This window comes from Plasmodium berghei, assembly GCF_900002375.2.
Source record: "Plasmodium berghei ANKA genome assembly, chromosome: 9".
NCBI lineage: Eukaryota > Apicomplexa > Aconoidasida > Haemosporida > Plasmodiidae > Plasmodium > Plasmodium berghei.
The window spans coordinates 713,619-733,944 of record NC_036167.2 but is presented as its reverse complement, the minus strand read 5'-3'; the positions used below and the strand labels follow the sequence as shown (position 1 = coordinate 733,944).

The following is a 20,326-nucleotide window of genomic DNA, read 5'->3' as shown; positions in this document are numbered from 1 at the left end:
CATTTTAAAAAAGTATAGAAAAAATATTAAAAGAATGCGGACCTTCATATATATTAATAATTATATTTTGTATGGGTATATGATAATATTGTAAATTTTTAAACTTTTTTTTATTGTTTATATAATTAATTTTGGAGAATGGTTATGCACATAAGCCCCGAATAGGTATATCTTAAATATGAAATATGTTGTTTTCTGTTATTATGTCCTTTATATTAAATAGCTATTTTATTCAATATCATTTCTTAGAGTCGTAATAAAAATATTAATTAATTAGTAATGAATTAATTTCATGTTTGCTACTAAAAATTTATTAATATTGCATATAATTTCAAAAAAAAAAAAAACATAATAGTATAAACAAATAATAAAATTATATATACATATTTGAATATGCAAACAAATTTATATGAATATATATAAACCCTTAATTTTTATACAACTGAATAAATAACATGGGGTAAATATACTTATATATTATGTTCTGGGGAAGAACAAGAAATTTCTGCAATGGTAATTTGAGAATAAAAGAATAAACCATATTTCATTTTTTTTATAAATGATAGAAATATTTTCGTTATATAACATAGCTTACAATATGCTAGAAGATAGTAACATATATATTTGCTCAATATTAGGGGTTAATATTTACTCATCTTTATTTGTTTGTAGTGTATTTGATTAAAATGGATAGTGACATAATTGACGAAGAATTTGTATATGGAAAAAATATAGAAAAGATAAAAAAAAAAAAAGAATTAATTTTAGATTGCTTAAAAGAAATAAATGATCCAGACTTAAAAAGGAATATAGTAGAACTAAATTTTGTTCGTAATTTAAAAATAAAAGAAAATAAAAGTGGAAAATATAATGTCGAATTTGATTTAAATTTGACAACACCTGCCTGTCCTGTTAAGGATGAATTATTATCAGAGTGTAAACAAAAACTGAATACATATGACTGGATCGAAGATATAAATATTAACATTACATTTTTTAGTTTCAATGAAAATGATAGAAAAAAAAATATAAAGAAAATTGAAAATATTATATTAGTATATAGCTGTAAAGGGGGAGTAGGAAAATCATTTTTTTCTGTTAATTTTGCTTATTATTTAAAAAAACAAGGAGCGACAGTTGGACTTTTAGATGCTGATATTAACGGCCCAAGTTTACCGACATTATTGCCTTTTGATCATTCATATGCTAAATTTAAAACTCATAAAAAAAAAAAAAAAAATGGTATGAATAACAAAATATTTTATGAACAAGAAAAAATAAATAATATTATTGACGAAGATAAAAATCATACTTTTTTAAAAAAAAAAAGTTTTCAGGAAAATTATTTAGTTGATAAAACAAAGAATATTATGAAAAATATGAGTAATGATAACCTAGTAGAGGAGAGACATGATGTGGATTTGAATTTAAGGAATAATAATTATAATAACAATAGTGAAAAAAAAAAAAATAATAATAAAATATATAGCGGTCTATTTGAATCCTATACAAATGAAGATATTGAAAATGAAGAAAAAAAAGATGATATTATTGATAATCAAAAAGAAAATAATGATAATGAAAAAGAAGAGAGATGTGATTACAAAGAGGAAGAAAAATCCACAATACCATTAATAGAACCATTGATATATAAAAATGTAAAATTAATGTCATATGCATACATAAAAGATAAACAAAAGTTGGGTTTTGCGTCTTTTAGGGGACCAATATTAAATGAATTAATTAGTGAATTTGTTCATAATGTAAATTGGGGAGTATTAGACTACCTAATTATTGATATGCCTCCAGGCACTAGTGATATACATTTAAATTTATTTGAGTCTGAACATATTGATGGTATTATTATGATTAGCACTCCAAATGATTTATCTATTAATGATGCCGAGAAAGGAATAAATATGTCTAACTATTTTAATATTCCTATTATTTGTTTAATTATAAACATGAATTATTTTATTTGTGATAATTGCGATAAAAAGCATTATATTTTTAACAATTGTGACATTAAATCTTTACAAAAAAAAATAAGCAAAATATATGAATTTCCATTTCATCCCCTTATATCAAAAAATGTATATTGCAATACTGATTGTGATAATATTGAAAATATAAATAAAGAAAAAGATCGTAAATTTCCATTTATACTTTCCTTCGAAAAACATTATTTAATTGAAAAACTTGAAGAAATATTTGTGAACGCCATAAGAGAAATTTCAATTATAAAATATAATCATACCTTAAATCTACCATCTATACAGATTTATAATAAATATTATATTCAATTAAGTTTTGATTCAATTCAAAATAAATATGTTTTTTCAGATGATGTATTAACTTGTAACAGTAAAGATATACGTTTAAAATGTGCTTGTGATATATGTACAAATTTAAAAAAAAATAATCCACAAAAAAAAAAAAATATAAAAAAATATATTTTTAATCATAATATATATGTAAAGGAAATAATTAAATTAGGGGCATATAATGTTAAATTTATTTGGTCCGATAATCATGTTTCTATTTATTCATATTCATATCTAAAACACATATTTCAAAAAAAAAAAATAACTGGTATAATTCCACATTGCAGCTCTAATAATATTTCCAAATATGATTGGTAAATAATGAATTATCGTTTTTTTGTGCTTAAAAAAGTCGAATTATTCGAAAAACTATGTGTCTACACATTTTAACATGAAAAGATGGAATTTCTATCTTTCTGTAATTTTTATTAGTTTGATAATCCACTTGTTTGCTCATCATATTATTCGTTTTCACAGTATTTGCATTTTTCCATTATTATTGTTTTTTTTTCTTTTCTTGATATTTTAACAATTTGTTAAAAACATTAATTTTTGTCATATACGATGTGCAATAAAATGGCGTTATTATCGCATGGATGGGCATGGGAATTTAATTGAGCGGCGATAATGTTCACTTAGTTTTCAAATAGTGAAGTATGGATATCTTCATTTTTCTATATTAATAAAAATGGGAACTCAAAATGGAATTAGATTCGCTTTTTTATACTTTATGTCAGTATATTTTACAGGTCCATTGGGTATTATATTGCACGCAATAAGCAAAAATGAGTTGTGTGATAAAATGGGTTAATTTGTGTAAGGTATACATATTTTTTTACATAAAAACGGGATGCGTATTTTTTAAGGAAAGAAATGTGAAAAAAATATATATAATGAGAATGTGACGTGTTTATTTCGGGGATAATAACCCATATACACAATTTTTACATGTACAAGTATGCTTATATTCTTTTTTCAAGCCATAATATAAATGTATACTTGATAAAAGAAAAAAGTGAAAAAATAAAAGATAAACTTCTATAAAATGAAAGAGGTGGGGGAAATCAAACATGAAATAAAATGCACAAAACACATATGCATATTCCATAAGACAATTAAAAATTATCAAAACGGATTTTCATAATAAAAAATAACTATAAAAATGGAAACAAAACGAATATGGTTTTCCACAATAATTTTTATTTTAAGAACCAGCTATTTTGTTCATCTGTTAAATGTATATGGCGATGAATTTTTGATATATACACATGTATAAGTATGCATAATATATAACCCGATTTAAAGACAAAATATAATTAAGATATAGTTACATGTGTTTTGGTGGCTAGGGGCCTCTATTATGGATTTTTCTTTATATTTATTTATTCTCTTTTTTGATTAGGATGAATTAGGAATATTTATATTGTTGACTTGTGGTTCATAAGTAGATGGAATATTATTTGAATTATTTTGGTGAATATTATTATAGTAGGATTGTATTTTAATTATTTCTTCAATGGATTTTGTTACTTCTTCAACATTCATTATATCTTTTGAATTTAAAAAATTATTATAATTTTTTTTTGACCATGTACTTGGATCGAAATAAATCCAAGAAGAACATTTTTCTATTTGTGTTAAATTATTAGTAGTATTAGGGGTAAACCATTTTTTATATATAACATGATATAACCATTTTCTTATGTACAGTTCAGAAGCTGCATAAACTTGTAATATATCTCTTGGCAAATTATAAAAAATATAGAATAATGTTTCTGTTTGTAATTTTAATAATAAAGATAAACGGACTTGAAATTGAGTATTTATATATGACTCAGGTCTTATAAAATAATCATCTTTCATGGTTGGATTATCTGATATAGGTGATGTAAATGATGGGAAAATAAAATCTGGAGAATTTAAATTTAATCCTAATGTTGTTAAATCTGTTCCTAAAGATAGTTTATTTAAATGTGGATCATTTGTTTTTATTGATTTTAATATACCTAAAATTCCATAATTTTTTCTATTATATACTTTTGATCTTTCTGTTGTTTCGTATAGTATTTCTTCCAATGATATATCTTCATTATTTTCTATGTCAGATGTATCTTCTTTTTTTTCATTTGTTTCTACATTATTTGAAGAAATATTAATTTTATTTTCATTATTATTATTTTTTTTTTTTTTTTTTTCTGTATATATTTCCTTTTCTAAGATTTGTCTACTAGCTACTTCTTTCTGCACATTTGCAATTTTTATGCCATTTTCTGTTGTATTATCATTTTCTTTTTTATTTTTTACACTTTCTTTGTTAGAATTTTTTTCGATATTTGTTTTATTTGATTCTTTTTTTTTTATATTTTTATCATTATTTCCTTTTATATTTTCGCTTTTTTTATTCATATTTGTATTTACTATTTCATTTTTATGATTTTCCCAATTACCATTGTACATATCCGTATTATTTTTTGTATCGAGATTTTCTTTTTTTTCCATTTTTTTTCGATCTTCATTTTTGTTTTTCGTATAATTGTAATCGTTATTACTCGTTGGGTTTGCACTTAATGTTGAATTTAAATTATTTTCATTCGTTTTTATACCTTTTTTATTCTTTTTACCCTTTGTATTTTCATTGGTTATAACATTAGAAATTTCATTTTTTTCTACAATTTTATCTTGCTTATTTTTATTATCATCATTATTATTTTCACTTTCATTTTTTTGTTTATACTTACTATTTTGGTTTTCAGAAAGTGTCTGATTCGAATTGTTTTTCATATGTTTGGTATTATTGTCTGAATTTGAATTATGTTCATTCTTATCATTTTTTCCATTTCCTTTTGTTTTTTTTTTATTTTGATTTTTTTCAATATTATTATTATTATTATTATTATTATATTCAGCACATGATGATTGTTCTTCACTTTCCCCTTGAGCAATATTACTTGGGTCAGAAGAATTACAATTTTTTTCACTGATCTTATTTTTATCATTTTTTGTGGCATTTTTCTTTTTTTCATTATTTGCATTTTTTTTCTTCTCATTTTGGTCGACAGATTTGTTACAATTCGGGTTTAATTTTGCAAAAACTATTGAAGGAAACATTTCATTGTTTTTATCGATATTCCAACTTTCATTAATATTATTAGAATGTTCTATACCTGGTCCAGAATTTTTATTTACAATGTTAATATTATTTTCATTATTATTTTTTCCAACTTCTTTAGAATTTGTATTCAAATTTTCTGTTATATTTTCACTCGTTTCATTATTGAGGTTTTCATTATTTTCATTTTTCTCATTTTCAGCTATGTTTTTTTTTTTCTTCTTTTTAAATAAATTTAAGAATGTTTTCGTTTTTTCCTTTGAATTTTCGTTATTTTCTTTATCCATCCTTTTTTTATTTTTTATTTTTTATTCACCATATACGCATATATATGTGCATCTATGTATATCTTCATGTATGGTGTGTATACTATGGTTTCATACTTATATATATATATGAACATAAATATGTTAATTTTTATGTACACAAAACAAATGATCAAATATTAATTTGAGTATATTATTCTGCATATATCTTATATGTTTACCGAAAAATGTATAAATAAATCTAAGATCCATGCATATATATAGATGCATAATTCTTGTATACTACATACGTGTATATATATATATAATATATTTTTATTTTATATGTATATCATTTGTTTTCTATTTATAATGTATAATTCGTTATTGGTTTTATCGGAATCATTATATTTATTTTATTTATGCATATGTGTACAATATATATTATTTTTTTCTTTGCATTTGTTGAGCGTCAAATATCACACATATTTACATATCCAATTATTTCAAGATGATAGTATTATATAGCTTTTTTTATTTATAAATTATTTATGATTTATAAATTTTGTGAAAATATATGATAAAACAATGGCCTTTTTAATCTACATGCATCATATAATTAAATAACCATATGCTTACGTTATATATATATAGATATATAAATTAAGATTGCAAAATCGTAGATAATGTAATTTGCTAAATTATGGTTTATGGGAAAAAATATAATAAATAAAAAAAGTACATAAACGAGGGCATTATTATTTATACATATATGTTTATATATATAGGAATAAATAGATGTGTATAATTACTTGTTTCAAAATACTCGAAAATAGCGAATTCATAAACATAATAGAAATATTTTATTCATTTAACATACTTGATAAACAAGGGTATTTATAAAAAAGAAAAATAAGTTTATATATAAATACAAAGTAAACAATAGATTGAGCATTAAGAGTTTATAGCTTTTCTATTCGTTAATTACCATCATGATATAACTATATTTAAGGAAAAATTGAAAAAAATAAAAAAAAAAAATTATAAAATGTTTCTTGTAGTTTATATTGAAAAGGCAATGAACTTGACTTTATTAAATTGATTATATATATTACATATTAGCTATTTTGAATATGTAAGCATTTTTCAAAAAATAACGAAAAATAGTGATATCACATTGTACATATATTTTTAACCTTATCAAAAAAAATATAAAGATATATGTCTGGTATAGGTATTTTTTAAATAACCTAAAATTAGTTTTATTCCAATTCGTAGTAATACAGTTACATTTGGAATATTGTTAATGCTTAAAAAGGAAAAAAAGAAATTCTGGCACTAATTTTTGATCATTCAACAATATATATATATATATTTATTTATTTTCATTTTTATAAATTATTTTTTCATTTGTTGTTATATAAAACAGAGGTGTTTCTACATTCTATTAACAGCTGGATATATGCTATATATTATATACGTGTGTGTGTGCAAATGAAAGTGTGTATATAAATACATGAATAATAATTATAAAACAACCTGTTAATGTATCTAGTAAATACTAAATTATTCAATTAAAATTTGGTTATTTTCTTTTACTATTTGATAATATAACTTTTGAATTTTATTTCATTTATTTTGTAACATTTATAATATGACCGTGTACAATATTTTTCGTTTCAATGCTCCATAGAAAAAGTTAAAAATAAAAAGGACAAATAGCAAGCTTAGTTTGTTCAGGCATTTAAGAATTAAGCATTATACTATTAATAAAGCATTTATTATAATTGCAATTTTCAGTTAAAGATATATAGAATATATGATTATTTTATTCTTTGAATAGCTAAAACTTCATAATAATTGGAATATATTCAATACATTTTTTTAATTTACAAACCTTAAATTAATAAAAAAAATACAGCTAATATATATATGTTTATCAAGTTTTCATTTGAAAGAAAAAAAAATGTAACTTGTAACATGCTATGAAAAAATTTGAATATTTATAAATATATAATTTTGAGCATACTAAAAAATTTATTACACTTTATTTCCCACACGCTAAAGTAAATTACAATGATGGCTTTTAATTGAAAATTAATATTATGTCATTATTAATTATTATTTTATTTTTTATGTTTGCTTTTTTTTTCTCTCTATTATTTATGTTGACAAAATAATGCAAAAAACAATATATATGAGTGTGAATGCGAGTAGGATATATCTAATTATGGTTCATGCATTTATATAAAAATTTTTAATTAACATTTATTTATTTATTTATTTATTCATTATAAGGTATTAAAATTAATAAGTTTAAGGACAATTTTCTCAAAAGGGAGTGAAAATAAATTAGAAGAAATAAAAATTGAAGAAATAGATATAAAAAAAAGACGGTAAAAAGGAGTTACATATACAATAATATGAGAAAAAAAACAAGAAAACGAGAAAAAGGTAATATATTATTATACTTTCTGAAATGGAGGTAAAAATTGGAATAGTTATATATTTATTGATAGCAATAAAATGCGCAATTGGATCGATTTATTTTTCTGGTATAGACATAAAAAATATGAAAAGTAAATATGAAGAAATAAAAAATAGTAATAATAAACAAAATGTAAACGAAATATTTTTAAAAGAATTAAAAAAATATAATTATATTAATAGTAATGCTATAGCATTAAGTACATCAAGACATTATTTTAATTACAGGCATACAGCTAATTTATTAATTGCATACAAATATTTAAAAAATAATGGAGATATTATGGATAAAAATATTTTACTTATGATACCATTTGATCAAGCTTGCAATTGTAGAAATATTATAGAAGGTACAATTTTCAAAAAATATGAAAAATTTCCAAATGAATATATTAATAAAAATATGGAAGAAAGTTTATATAATAAATTAAATATCGATTATAAAAATGATAATATAAATGATGAACAATTAAGAAAAGTTATAAGACATCGATATAACAGTTTTACACCTTATAAAAATAGATTATATACTAACGAATATAATGAAAAAAATTTATTTATTTATATTACAGGGCATGGTGGAATACATTTTTTAAAAATTCAAGAATTTAATATTATAAGTTCTTCTGAATTTAATTTATATATTCAAGAATTACTTATAAAAGATATATATAAAAATATTTTTGTAATAATTGATACATGTCAAGGTTATAGTTTTTATGATGATATATTAGCATTTATAAATCAAAATAAAATAAAGAATGTTTTTTTATTGTCATCATCTAATAGAAATGAAAATAGCTATAGCCTTTTTTCAAGTAAGTATTTAAGTGTTTCAACAGTAGACAGATTTACTTATAATTTTTTTGATTATATAGAAAATATCCATAAAATGAAATCAAAAGAAATATATAAAAATTTGAAATTTTTTTCATTACAAAATATATTGAATTATTTAAAAACCCAAAATTTAATGTCACATCCCTCAATAAATAATTCAAAATTTAATGTATCATCATTTTTGCATGATCAAAATGTTATCTTTTACGATTCAAACATGTTGTTTCCAAAATTTTTTTTTAACAAATTTAATAATAATCAAAATTATCCTAACAACAATCATGATAATAATAATTCCGAACAAACCTGCTTTGGTTATTTAGGCATATGTGGTCATATAAAAAGTCAAATATATTTAAACATGGAGAGTTTATATAACGATCGAAGTTATTACAACAATGACGATGTGTATAATAGTTATGAATTTTATTTTACTGATAAATGTTTTAATTTTAAATATTTTGATATATATTATATGGCAATATTTTTGATTTTGTTATTTGTTATTTTACTTTTTCTTATAGTATTTATGTTATATTAATTCGTGTGTGCACATTGAAATATATCCATTAACCTCTTTTATATTTTACATTTTATTAAATTTATAACGTATATTTCATTATTATCAATTAATAGTATCGTTGCCTTTTTGTGGTCATTTTTTTTTTTTTTGATATGTTTATTTGTTTAGTTTTTTCTTTTTTAGTAATTTTCATTAAAAAGTAAAAAGACACATTCTTTAAGCATAATTTATATGATAAATATTTATACATATTATAAATATTTTTTTTAAAGGTATCAAAATGGATATAAAAAAAAAGGATACATGTGTTTATATTTATAGACATACAAAAAAAAATATAGCAACATTTTATACAAAAATAGAAAACGCAAATTGCATATATATGCCCATTTTAATATTGTATTTTTCAAGAAATACAAATTTAAAATATATTTTAATCCACAATTGTATAATATAAATGTGCTATTCATGCACTATTCTAAATTAGTATTAAAATGCGGAATTTTTTTTTATGCATATATATAATATTTTTTAGTATTAATCAAATATATTGCATAGTTACAAAAAACAATTAAATGGCTATCACAATATATTTATCTGCATATATATAATATATATATTTAAATTAATAACAATGTTATAAATATGCACATTCCTTATTTTTTTTATATTTTATTTTGTATTATTGTTCTTTAAAAGATGGGAAAATTAAATAATCACTATATTATTTATATATAGTATCATGTAAAGTTAATGAAAAATACTGCATTGAAAATATTACATGTTTAAACGGAATAAAAATAATAACAAATGTTTTAAAATTATACATTTAGAAAAATTTAATATATACAACAAATAATTACGGATTTTATATTTTGTTTGGTATATATTATACCGCTTTATTATTTTTTTTATTTATTTGGTGGTATTTTTAATAAAATACACAACCCCCCCCCGTCTATAAAAATTAATTCCGAAATGCGTCAACATAATTTTTTGTTATTATTTTTAGTTATTTTTAGTTATTTTTAGATATTATTTTTAGCTCGTGCTTTTCTTTGCGCAGTTGAGGTATTTGTCTTTTACAAGTGTTAATTTTCTAAAGTTTAGTTTTTTATTTGTCATGTGTAAATGCATACATATATGTATTTGAATATATATAATTAATAATTTATACGTTATATATATTGTATTTTATCCCTACAGTTTGTATAACAGTATTTATAAGTGCATGAATGTTTCCGCTATATTTCCTATGATTTATGCTTGTTGTTGGTTTTTATTTGTTTATTTTTGTTTAAAACAGCAGTTTGAAATATATACATTTGAATATAACTAAATAATAATAATTTGATTATTATATTTGTTACTTATGCATATTAAACTTGCCAGAACAGGAAAATGAATATAAGACACGTAAACGGGTGTGAATATAACGAAAAAGAAAATGATAAAGAATATAAAGATGAAATTAAAAAGGTTATGAAAAATTTAATAAATGAAAGGAAAAAACATTTTCAAGAGCAAGATAATTATTCTAATAATACACCAATATGTGCTTGCCCTAATATTTTTTGTAATATTTATACAGATTTATATAATTGGTTTGGTTTTAAAAATTGTAAGAAGATAGATACAGAATCTTTAAATACTTGTTTTACGGATATAACAAATGGGGGGGTAGGATATTATGAAAAGTTGATTGTACTAGGAAGTAGAATTTTAGAATTATATAGCGAATTACATTTTTTTAATAAATACAATTATGAAAAAGATAAAGAAATAGTTCAAGATTTATATAAAAGTCTTCCACCAATTAAAGATGTTGTTTATCATTATTTATATGTTCAAAAAAGAAAAAATCGTATAATATATAAAAATAGTTTATATTTATTTGGATATTCATATTTATATACACCTTTATTTTTTAATAATAAAAATTCTATTATAAAATATGTTAAAGCATGCATAGCATATTCAGTTAAATTTAGTGGAGCAAATATTTTTTCATGGATGCCAATTTTAATAGAACATATATATTATTCTCAAAAATTAAAAATTTCGGATATAGAAGAAGAAAATGAATTATTACAAGATTTGCAGGAATATTTTGGTTATCAGTTTGATTATATATTGCCTAGAATCGCTGAATGTTTTAGTCATTATAATATTTATATTAAAAATTCACATTTAACAGGATTACATATTATTCGTATATTTGCTAATGATTATTTTTCCCTTTTAGCTGATGTAAAAAAAATCGATAAATATCCATTTATGTGCTAATTTTTATGACCATTTATTTTTTTTTCCTTCTTAATTGCGTAAACGAGTTTAGAATGTATCGTTACTATGAATTCAAAGAATCGTATATGCATACATATAATTTATTTATTATTTTTTTTTACTTTTTTTAGGATGTAAGCATTGAGGGAAAAGAAAAGGCTATATGGGTACGAGAAGAAACCGAAGCATTTTTAAATTCAATGTGCATAGAAATATTTAGTGGGTGCATGGTATCAATTAATAAATATTTAAATGAAAACAATGTAAAAATATCTAAAATAAGAGATATTTTTGAAATGATAATATCATCGTGTTGGGTTTTAGGAAATGAAAAAAGAAATAAAATATGGGTAAGTGCATTAATACAAAGATTAAGACAAGTTCAATTGTTAACTCAAATAACTACAATAGAACAGTGGTCTTATAGTATAAAAAAATATAATGATATGAATATAAATAATTTTGTAAAAGATATTTACAATTTTAATAACATAAATGGAAATATATTATCTCCGTTTCAATTACAAAATTTAAACATTCATTTACCTCCTAAAGAGACAAATATTAAACAAATTCCATATTATACAACATTACCCGATAAATATAAAAACCGATTTAAACAAGGCGCTGATAAAATTGAGAAAGAACATCCTAATGGATGCAAACTTTATGATGTTTTAAGTAATATTACAAATAATTTACAAAACAGTTTTAAATCTAGAACCCCAAAACATGTCCAAACAACAATAGTAAAGAAACCTTTAGCTCCAAATCAACCAAATATTTTTTCAGGTAAAAAAATACAAATAAAAAACAAAAATAAATAAACAATTTTTACACAAAAATATACTTTTAAAAAAAAATACATATGCATACATCTTTACAAACACAGATATGAGATATAGCAATTTTAAGACAGAAGTGACTTTTAATGAACTTCCAAAGAGCATTATTAACACTAGGAATTTGGACAGTTTAAAATACAATCGAGAAAATAATAAAAGTGTTTCAAAAAACAAAAATAATAAAATTCCTGTTAAAATAAAATATATTAAAGATTCGAAAGATGATGATAAATCAAAATATGTTATAGAAATTCCAAAAAAGGAATTAAAAGGGAAGAATAGCAAAGATCATATCAAAGCTGGTTGGCATAAATAAAATAAATAATTTCATGTTAATAATTTATGGGAGCATAAAATTATTATTTGAAAATACATTTACTCCAGTGCATTATAAATTTGATTATCGCAAAAAGCTTTTCCTTTGTATATATATTTAATTACACATTTAATAATTCTTCTCTTTTTTCAGTGCTGTGGGGGAGTAGTAACAAAGGGTTAGAAATTAAGCTTCCAGTTGAGGCAAGTAATATAATATAAATTCGAATTAAAGGATAAATAAAAAAATATGGCATACTTCATATTTCTTTATAATAGTATATCATTTAACATATATATAAATGCGTATAAGGCTAAAAGTAAACTATGTATTCCAGACTAGTTCATATTATAAATATGATTTTTGTAAAATAATAAATTATGTACTATATTATACGTATATACATAACATGATTGTGATAATTTTTTTCACCCTTTTTTTAAGTACTGTATTTTAATATTTGTTCTATACATATATGCATACATGTCTGCATATATTTTTTCGTTATTCCTAAATTATAAACAATATTTTTTACACAATTCATACATATGTTTTTTTCGAATGATAAAAGAAAATCGTCATAGTATCGATTCGTTATTATTTTTAAGGATGCTACTTTTCACATTTATATAAAAAAAAACAATAATATAAAGTTATGAAAAAAGGAAAATTTTTTCATTTTTTTCACCTTTTTCATTTATATAGTATTGTGCCATCATATATTTAACAAATCACAAAAATATAACGACATAAATTGTGGTACATTTCAAAATAATAAATATTTCTGAACAATATAAAAAAATATATAATATACAATAGTAAATGGTACTAATATAATAATGCCACTGTTTTGATTTTTTCTTTATTACATATTCTGATTAAAAAACAAATAAATAAAATAATTTTGGGAAATGTAATGTGCGAAAATGAATAGTATATAATATTATGTAAGGGATATGCAAGCAAAAATTGAAAAAAAAAAATATATAAGGAAAAAAAAAATCACTATAAAAAAAAGTGCCATATTTTTCATTATTATACAGGCAAATTTGAACGCTATTTACAAGGGTGGGGGAAAGCAATAAAAAAAACATAATATGCATATATAATATCTATGTTATAAATATTAAGGCAGAAAATATGTATAATTAATTAAATAAAGGAAATATTTTTTAAAAGAACCATACTAAATTTATATATATATTTTTAGATATAAAGTTATATAATTAAAATATAACATCCATACATATAGAAGTAATTTTTTTTTAGATTGGGGATATTGTTATAATAGTGGAATAAATCAATATAATGGAAACATAAGCATTTGTATACAATATATTATTATATTTTTTTATTTATTTGATTTTTTTTATTAATATGTTTTTTTATTCAAATATTATAGTATAAGGAATATTAAAAATATTAAAAAAAGAAAACATACAAATAATAAAAAAAAAAAAAATGGATAAACTAATGACAAACAATAAAGTCGCATTATCAATTGTTTTGGTTGGAGGTCTATGCTCTTTAGCATTATATCAGATGAAAAAAAAATTCAACTTTGCACATTTTTTATTTTCAAAAAAATGGTTTAGTGAATTTTCTATAATGTGGCCCGGGCAGGCATTTAGCTTGGAGATTAAAAAAATTATATACCAAGGAAAGTCAAAATATCAGGTATAATTTATTTCAGATTTTTTTATGTTTATGGGTATATGCATATATATATGTATTTCAAACTGTTTGCACATTGAAAATATAATTAATTTGGGTTAATCCATACTTTTACGAAATAGGTCATTTCATCTTAATACTTATTTTTTATAATTTCATTCTCATTTTTATAGAATGTTATCGTGTTTGATAGTACAACATATGGCAGAGTATTGATTTTAGATGGTGTTATACAACTCACTGAAAAAGATGAATGTGCATACCATGAAATGATGACACATATTCCTATGAACGTTGGGAAGGAAGCAAAGAATGTTTTAGTTGTTGGGGGAGGAGATGGAGGTATAATAAGAGAGCTATGTAAATATAAATATATTGAAAATATAGATATTTGTGAGATTGATGAAATGGTTATTGAGGTTTCAAAAAAATATTTTAAAGATATAAGTTGTGGTTATGAAGATAAAAGAGTAAATGTATTTATTGAGGATGCTAGTAAATTTTTGGAAAATGTAACTAATACTTATGATGTTATAATTGTAGATAGTTCAGACCCTATAGGCCCAGCTGAAAGTTTATTTAATCAAAACTTTTATGAAAAGTTATATAATGCTTTAAAACCAAATGGATATTGCGTATCGCAGGTATTCAATTTTATTCTTATTATTTCTTAGTTATGTATCATACTTATTTCAAACCAAATTTTATTTTTATGTAATGTGTAATACATTTTATGTTTTCTGTTACTAATTCATTTTTTTTTTTTTTAATAATTCCCATCCTTCGAATAATAGTGCGAGTCTATGTGGATACATGTTGGAACAATAAAAAACATGATTGGATATGCAAAAAAATTATTTAAAAAAGTCGAATATGCAAATATTAGTATTCCCACGTATCCATGCGGATGCATAGGTAGACGCTATGTTTTATTAAAAAAAAAACACAATAATTTCATTCGATTATATTTATCTACATTTAGGGTATTAATATTTATTTTTTGTGCATTGATATTTATTTATATATTTTTTATATTCTGATTTTTTCTTTCCCTAGGATTATTATGCTGCTCTAAAACTGATACAGACATGTCAAAACCAAACAAAAAATTAGAATCCAAAGAATTTGCTAATTTGAAGTATTACAGTTATGAAAATCATTCTGCCGCATTTAAATTGCCAGCATTTGTTTTAAAGGAAATTGAAAACGCATAAAATTATGTTATTTTATTATTATATTTTTTTTATATATAATACTATACAAAGATGCTAATATATATTAATATTTTTCGTTGTATATTGTCAATATAAAGTAAAAACCTTTTGAAAACATACAAGTCTAAAAAACAAAATAAGTATATATGATATGTTATGTACAATCATATACACTAGATTTATACAGTTAAAATATATGTACTTATTTATTTGAACTTTTATGTGAATTTTAAAAATTTATCCAAACAAAAATTAGAAAACAAATTATAATTAAAAAAAAATTATCAGTAAAGTTCCACTGTATTTTGAAAATATTCAATGTTAAAAAATAAATTATAAATATTAATTATTGGAACAATCATTAATATAATTGTGACAATAAAATTATAACTTTCTTAAAGCTTTAGTACCGACTTCAACAACTTCATATTCTGGAAATTCAAAATCATAAGTAGCATTTGATTGATATTTACTTATAGTGATATTAAAATAAAGACTAAAATCTTTGCTTAAATAAATATGATTTTCATCCTTCGTTATTTTAATACAATAACCTTGAATGTTCATAGATGAATTTTGCACAAGTGCTTCAAAAGCTTGATTTGACCTTTCTTTGAGCTTTTTATTTTCTGGTATTGTTCTGAATTTTATAAGGTCGTGTGTAAACTCGTAAACAAACCTATCATATATCAAAGTTTTTAAATCATCGGCTAAGTTCATTAAATCGGTAGCATAGTTTTTTTCAAAATCATATTTATACATGTATCGTGAAATTAAATGCTTAATCTTATTCTTTATATAAGATATAAAATATATTGTTCCTAATTTTAATGCTTCAATCCTCTTTTCAGAAAAAAATTTTTTCAAAAGTCGATTAGAATTATCTATGGATATATCAAAATCTATTATAGCCAAATGATAATTACCACCTTCATATGCATATTTTGTATTTTTTGATTGATCCCTGAAAATATCATTAATTAAATTTAAATATGTATAATGCCTTTTATTATCGTTTACAAATGTTGCATTAGGTTCGGATATCACATCATATGCAATTAATTTTGGATTGGTATTATTTACATCTAGAAAAGATGCAGCTTTGACATTTGCAGAAATCACTAATATGAAAAATGATAATATAATATTCATCATTTTCATAAACAATAAAATAAAACTCCTAAAAATGCAAAGTTTGATACGTATACCAATCTAAAGGTTCATACTAAAAAAAAAAATTTCTTTATTTTTTCTTTTTATTTACATTAAAATTAAAATGTTTGTTACTTTCAAGAAATACCTTTTATACTATTTTGACAATAAGATGATATAAAAATTAAAAATATTAAGTATGGACATAAATTATGTATTTATGGTTACAAAATTAAAATCGTTGACAATTATGTTAGTTGGCTTGATTAATTAGATGAAATTTCAAATGTTATATAGTATTTCCACATTTATCTATAATTGAAAAAGGCACTAGATAAAATCTTTTGATAAGTTTCAATATTTAAAACATAATTATGTAAGTTTTTTTCATTATTTTTTACTTATATTTAAGTTTTTGTTTTTATTTAGTCCCTATTTGTATATGCTTCAATTTGAGATAATAATTTATCTTTTATCATGCTCGAAAAATACTGTTTATTTTCATATTAAATTCCAATATTATATGAATAAATACTTTAATTTTTTTACTTATTTTTTATTCATAATATATATAATAGGACTTCATTTTACCAATCTCTTTAATTAACCTAAAACGTTTCCGGTGCATCATTTATGTATGTATCAAACTTTTATATAATAAAATCATAAATACCTTTTTCATATTAAACAAATTTATTTATTTCTATAGTTACAAATAATGACTAAATATTGAATGTGAATTTATTTTATGATATAACGTTTTTTAGCGTGTTTGATATAATTTTTTATATTGAGTACTATATATAACATTTTAGAGGCTACCAATAAATCATAATGGTACAACTTTAATAATTTTATAAATAAATAAAAAAACTACTAAACATAACTTATGTGTAATGCATATAAATCTCGATTTTAGAAAAGTATAAAGTATTAATTATTTATATTTCAATTATATAATTTTTTTTATATGAACATATGATATTAAAATGTGAAAATATTTAAGATATTTGTATGAGTAATTTTATTTATATTTCTAAATATTAAAAAAATATAGCATTCTAAGATACTTCATATATTTATAGGTATTATTAATACATAGATGAAAAAATAAACTTTCATGCATAATTATCACATTTTGTTTGTTTATTTTTACGCTAATTTTATTGGAAATGACTGAATATGTATTATATGGCCATTAGCATGAAAAATGAATTTTTACTTTTCATAAATTAATTGTAAAACAGCATTAAAAGGTAATTACGGCCAATAATTTATACGTTTATCCCTATTATAATTTAAAGATTATATATTAATATAATATAAATAATTATGTACATTGACGGGTATAAAAAGTATATATATAATATTACTTATATACTATATTAGGACTGATATTTTTAAATATATTATTAAGCAAACATTGTGCTCATTTTAGGTGCATTCAAAATAATGGCGATTATTTATAAATGCCAATTATATTACAATAATAATAATAATTATTATTATACTATATTTAAAAAAACACAAACTATATATATTTAATTTTTATAAACATGCATTATATTAAATTTAATAATTTATAGCAATTATCACTTCACAAAAATAAAACAAATATAATTTAATAATTAAAAATAAATAAAATAAAAAATATTTAAAAAATATTTTATTTTATATAATAATTATAATTTTAGATAAAATTAAGTTTTTTAAATCTTTTATAAGAATATATATTACATATATATAAACAAATTGAACATAAATTAATATAATTTTTTTATTTTTTATACATATATTATTTAAAAATGATGATTAAGGTGGCGTTAGCAATTTTCTTATCCATTATCCCTGCATATGCTATTAAAGTTAAAGTGGGAAAAGAATTTATTGACATTCCTGATGAAATAAGCCATATGACTGCTATGTATTCTTCAGGAGCAAAAAATGATAGTTATATAGACGCAGTTAATGCAGTTTTAGAAAAACCAGAAGATAATTATAAATTTTCAATTACAAATGACGTACACAAATGCTATTTTAGCAAAATTGATATTGAAATTAATGATGAGCATAGACCAATTCACAAATTATTTCGTGAAGAAAATAAATCAATAATAGAAGATGCTATAAGGGACTACAAATTATTGTTAATGCTAGATTTAGAAAAAAATGCTAAAAAAAAAATAGATTTGACAAAATTACCAGAACATTTTCAAGATATAGGAGTAGGCTATTTGAGTACAATAAAGCCTTCATTTTTCCATAAATATACCCATAATGAAAATGAAAATTCAATGAAAGAAGGATTAGAAATAAGTTATGATAACAATGAACTTGATGATTCAAAAACTAGAAATAATGAAAATTCAGATTTATCTAAATTTAATAATGATAAACCTAATGATGATAAACAAAAAAGAAGCATGATGATATCATCACAGCAAATTATAATGCATAATGGAAATACAAATGGTGAACTTGGAGAATCAGAAAATGAAGAATATTATAATAATATGAATAAAGAAAAAGCTTTAAATATATTTATGAATAATACAAATTTACACATGACTGGAATATGTATTGCATTAAAAAATAATGAAAATAAATATATTGGCCAATGTGCAGCTAAAATGAATAAACATTTTAGTTCAATTGCTTGCGAATCCCATGAAAATAATTATTTAAGAAAAAATCAAAAAATAAAAGAATTATTTCCAGGAATGATGCATGAACAATTAAATAGTAGAATGTCTGAAATGATTAAATTTTTTGAAAATCCAGAGGAAGCTACTGGTATGTTATTATCCGCTTTAAGTAAACCAGGATTGATGGAATCGATAAATTCTTTAGATATAGCATCTAATTTTAATTTTGGCCTACCTCATGAAAATATGAACCCAGAAGAATTATTAAATTTAGATAATAGCCCAAAGTATGACATTGATCAAGATAAAACCAATTTAGATAATTAAATAATAAGTTTGTGTATTTTCGCGTCTGTACATTAGTATCATTTCATTATTCCTGAACAAGTTATATGTGTTACATTTTTACATGTTTCTAGTATAGATATATATATAATACGCAGTTGATAATATATTCCCGTATTTTTTTTTTTATATTATTCATATTTTTAATGATATTTCATAGAAGGAATATTTACGTAATGCATATTTTTTTATGAATAATAATAATTTTTTTATTTTAGTGATTTTTTGAAATTTTTATTCTTGAATGTAAAAATATATATGCATATATGTTTAGTTGGATTGCATATCATACATATTATATATTGTATAAATATACGTATA

The 20,326-nt window shown here is 21.3% G+C and overlaps 7 protein-coding genes across 7 annotated transcripts; 5 read left to right on the top strand and 2 right to left on the bottom strand.

Moving 5' to 3' along the window:
• Nucleotides 1-686: 686 nt before the first annotated feature.
• Nucleotides 687-2,642, top strand: PBANKA_0919700 (Fe-S cluster assembly protein, putative; the record flags this gene model as incomplete). The annotated part of the gene is made up of 1 exon (XM_034564786.1): nt 687-2,642. One exon carries the CDS (start codon nt 687-689, stop codon nt 2,640-2,642), a length of 1,956 nt encoding a protein of 651 aa, XP_034421548.1.
• Nucleotides 2,643-3,722: 1,080 nt separating this feature from the next.
• On the bottom strand, nt 3,723-5,720 carry PBANKA_0919600 (CCR4-NOT transcription complex subunit 2, putative; the record flags this gene model as incomplete). Its single annotated transcript, XM_034564784.1, has 1 exon — nt 3,723-5,720. One exon carries the CDS (start codon nt 5,718-5,720, stop codon nt 3,723-3,725), a length of 1,998 nt encoding a protein of 665 aa, XP_034421547.1.
• Nucleotides 5,721-8,157: 2,437 nt separating this feature from the next.
• Nucleotides 8,158-9,546, top strand: PBANKA_0919500 (GPI-anchor transamidase, putative; the record flags this gene model as incomplete). Its single annotated transcript, XM_034564783.1, has 1 exon — nt 8,158-9,546. One exon carries the CDS (start codon nt 8,158-8,160, stop codon nt 9,544-9,546), a length of 1,389 nt encoding a protein of 462 aa, XP_034421546.1.
• Nucleotides 9,547-10,929: 1,383 nt separating this feature from the next.
• Nucleotides 10,930-13,196, top strand: PBANKA_0919400 (conserved protein, unknown function; the record flags this gene model as incomplete). The annotated part of the gene is made up of 4 exons (XM_034564782.1): nt 10,930-11,778; nt 11,946-12,606; nt 12,707-12,961; nt 13,129-13,196. The coding sequence occupies 4 exons, from the start codon at nt 10,930-10,932 to the stop codon at nt 13,194-13,196; spliced, it is 1,833 nt and encodes a 610-aa protein (XP_034421545.1).
• Nucleotides 13,197-14,436: 1,240 nt separating this feature from the next.
• On the top strand, nt 14,437-15,863 carry PBANKA_0919300 (spermidine synthase, putative; the record flags this gene model as incomplete). Its single annotated transcript, XM_034564781.1, has 4 exons — nt 14,437-14,652; nt 14,823-15,293; nt 15,444-15,564; nt 15,706-15,863. 4 exons carry the CDS (start codon nt 14,437-14,439, stop codon nt 15,861-15,863), a joined length of 966 nt encoding a protein of 321 aa, XP_034421544.1.
• A 384-nt stretch (nt 15,864-16,247) lies between these two features.
• Nucleotides 16,248-17,024, bottom strand: PBANKA_0919200 (fam-d protein; the record flags this gene model as incomplete). Its single annotated transcript, XM_034564780.1, has 1 exon — nt 16,248-17,024. One exon carries the CDS (start codon nt 17,022-17,024, stop codon nt 16,248-16,250), a length of 777 nt encoding a protein of 258 aa, XP_034421543.1.
• A 1,796-nt stretch (nt 17,025-18,820) lies between these two features.
• Nucleotides 18,821-19,987, top strand: PBANKA_0919100 (parasitophorous vacuolar protein 1; the record flags this gene model as incomplete). The annotated part of the gene is made up of 1 exon (XM_034564779.1): nt 18,821-19,987. One exon carries the CDS (start codon nt 18,821-18,823, stop codon nt 19,985-19,987), a length of 1,167 nt encoding a protein of 388 aa, XP_034421542.1.
• Nucleotides 19,988-20,326: the final 339 nt, after the last annotated feature.